The sequence below is a fragment of the Rhinopithecus bieti genome, unplaced genomic scaffold, assembly GCF_001698545.2.
Source record: "Rhinopithecus bieti isolate Rb0 unplaced genomic scaffold, ASM169854v2 scaffold_2451, whole genome shotgun sequence".
Taxonomy (NCBI): Eukaryota; Metazoa; Chordata; class Mammalia; order Primates; family Cercopithecidae; genus Rhinopithecus; species Rhinopithecus bieti.
In genome coordinates, this window is record NW_016803687.1 from 393,917 (window position 1) to 397,234 (window position 3,318).

Sequence of the window (3,318 nt, forward strand, 5' to 3'; positions counted from 1 at the left end):
AAAAAAAAAAAAAAAAAAAAAAAAAGAAGCAAACAGTTTTGCCTGTGGGTTTGCTGAATTTCTTCACCCCTACTTACCTTTTGTAATTAGATCTATGGGCCTGCATCTTTCTCTTCTACTAAAAATGTGTGGTTCCTTGAAGGAGATTCGTTGTGGGGGTTCCTGAAGATGTTCACTTTTGGAAAGCTCCTTGGGAAAGCAAATCCTTCTGAGTGCTGCCCGATGTTCTTGCACCACATCATGTGTTTCCTTTTTGTCAATCTCCAAAGGTAGGTATTTACCAGATTTCAGCTTTTGGTGTTTCTTTCTGAAAACATTTATAGAAGTTCCTTGAACTTTATTCTATGAATAAAACAAAAATAGATTTTGGCAAAATTTAATTTTAGTATGCATTATTTAATAAAGTTACATAATAAATTTTATTAATAAGTTCATAAAATTGCATCTCTACTAGATACATTTTACAAAGTACCTTACGGTATAAGACATTTGCTCTTATATAGTAAATTACAAATGACAATAACCAGCTAAATCAGACATTATTCTATGTCACTCTCTAAAAGTCCTTCACAAGCATAAGGATCATATTCCACATTGAAAGAAATGTAAATTTTAAAATAGTAACTTTCTCCCCAAAGTGATATTTTTAATTACAGGTTTCAAGTCCATTGTAAAATAGGAGTTTTTCAAATAGACATATAGGAATTAAATTATTTTCAACCATCTTTGAAGAACTTTCAGATGTCCATAAAATGCTAACATCCCCCAAACCTCTTCCTTTGCTGAACCAGAAATAACTGAACATACATGGAGGTAAGCTCTCAAAAAGAGCATATTGGGAATAGGACATACATTTCATATCCTTTTAATCAAAGTTGCTTCTTTATTTTGACCACCTTGAACAATAGAGAAATAATACAGCTCTAAGGTTCTGACAGGTAATTATCCAAATAGCATTAACTGTTCTACACACAGACAGAGCTATAGTTCTTCCCTATTCCCCCAACAACACACACACCCAAAAAAAGATTTAGAAAAATTCAAATTGTAGCTGACTCAAAAGGTCAATAAGAAGGTTTTAGTGTGCTAGTATTACATTTGCCAGGCAACCAAAGATGGAACATTGGGCTGTTATTATTAGATAAAAATTTTAAAACAGGTCAAGTCTCTGAGGCACATCTGTCTAACTCTGAAGACTGTGAAACGTTCATCCCATGTTCCCACCAGTGAAATTAATATAATTGAAAATCTTTTAAACTGGTTAGAGGAAAAATTAGTTAAGCAACGTGTACGATGTTGATTACAAGATTAAAACTATGTATGGCCAGTCTTGGCATAGAGGACCATTCAAAAAAACATAAGTAAAAATTAGAATCCTTCCCCCCAACTGCAAGAAGTACTGAAAAATATTTAAAAGCTTACTTAAAATTTGTTTAAAATTTTTTTAAGTATTCAAAAGGGGACTAGGATCATTTGACACACAGTAAACCATCCAAAGGTACCCTCCCTGCACCTGTCTTCCCAAAGGCCCATCGGTCACAATAGTTACCGCTTCCCCAAATTTGCTGCCTCCCCTATAGATGCTCTCTTCCAAAATGTCACCCTGTGCTGTGCTGACACTCCTCCATCTCTTTGCTATCCCTTTCCATTTCACTCCTTCTTCTCATGTTCCAAATATATGCCATTCAGCAAATATTTATTGAACCAGGCATAATCATTATTGCTAGAGATACAACATTCAAAAAACAGTCTATGCCCTCAAGGATCTATCAGACCAGCAAATAGACAATCCTAATGTAAAAAGACAAATGGAATATAATGTATCATGCTAAGGTAATCATGCTAAGAGTATAGAAGAGACTCATCTCACAATATGTTTTCTAGTTTAGCTTTGTCTAAACAGCATTTAAAGGGATATTTACTTGAGATGATAAATCCAATTATTTATGTTTAAATTCTTCAAAAGAAATTAAAATTGTATTAAATGTACAAATTAAACACATTTGTATAATTAAAATTCATATAACTAAAAAGTCTTATTTTAAAACGTCATTTGAAATCAATTTTTATAGCTAGTGAGGATTTCATTTTCTCTTCAATTCTATTCTCTTTTCTATTTATTTGATCACATATCAGGATTTATGCAATCCTTTGGAATAATCATTGTAGTATGCAAAAATTTTTAAATGTAACATTAGATAAATGCAAAGGACTAACCTCATTTATTTTCTCATAATGTTTGGCAATGAGAGTTTTTGCTTCTTGAAAAAAGTCTTGCTTGGTGATCTCTAATGTAGGACCTAATACAGAAACAGAGAAACATTTTTTAAGCAGTCAATGTGAAAGTAAATTTTATAAGTTGACATTATAAAAGGAAGCAAAAGAATATAATGATCTCTTAACATAATATTTTGCTTTTAAGAAGAAATATAAGTTTATAATGGTCAGGTGATAAGATAGGTTACCCTAAGTTACTTCAGTCCAGAGAAACAAAGAAAATATACAAAACAGAAACATCCTTCAGTTCTGAAAGTCCTTTAAATGTTACTGTATAGAAGATATAACAACATGGTTTGGGCACAAAAGTTATTAACAAGTCTATCTGTGTTTTCCATACTTGATGACTGATGTATGAAGCTGTACATTTCCTCAAGAGTATTTACCTTCCAACTTGTTGATAAAATTATAACTATAAAATAAAATGCCTCAATAAATTAAACAGAAGTAGCACTGAAATAAAAAAACACATACCTATGGATGGATGATGCTATAACAATTCTTATTTCTATTTTTCTAAGTTTCTTAATTTCTTTCTACTTTTCTTTTTTTGTGTGTGAGAAAGAGTCTCCCTCTGTTGCCCAATCTGGAGTACAGTGGCACAGTTATGGCTCAGTGCAACCTCTGCTTTCCAAGCTCGAGCAATCCTCCCACCTCAGCCTTCTGAGTATCTGGAACTACAGGCGTGCACCACCACATCCAGCTAATTTTTGTACTTATTGTAGAAATGGGGTTTCACCATGTTGCCCGGGCTGGTCTCAAACTCCAGGGCTCAAGCAATCTACCTGCCTTGGTCTCCCAAAGTGCTGGGATTACAGGTATGACCCAAAGCACCCAGCTTAAGTTTCTTAATTTCTTTTAAGCAGGGCTATGTATACAATTCTACAGCATGTAGACTATATCCTTCTCATTTAGCCTTGTGTAAGTTTTCCTCTTTATATATTTTCTTTATTATTAGCTGCTTGTGTGCTTGCTTCAGCAGCACAAATACTAAAAATTGAATTATACTTAAAAGTATACTTAAAATTATATATATATATA

The 3,318-nt window shown here is 32.9% G+C and overlaps 1 protein-coding gene across 1 annotated transcript in view; it reads right to left on the reverse strand.

Annotated features, from left to right (window-relative positions):
• Positions 1 to 3,318, reverse strand: part of LOC108514446 (uncharacterized) — a 191,047-nt gene that overhangs the window by 174,898 nt on the left and 12,831 nt on the right. The window contains exons 3-4 of the mRNA XM_017850721.1: positions 2,218 to 2,300; positions 78 to 342 (exon numbers count right to left, since the gene is read on the reverse strand). Of these exons, the coding sequence (XP_017706210.1) occupies positions 78 to 342; positions 2,218 to 2,300 (348 nt within the window). The remainder of the gene's footprint in view (positions 1 to 77; positions 343 to 2,217; positions 2,301 to 3,318) is intronic.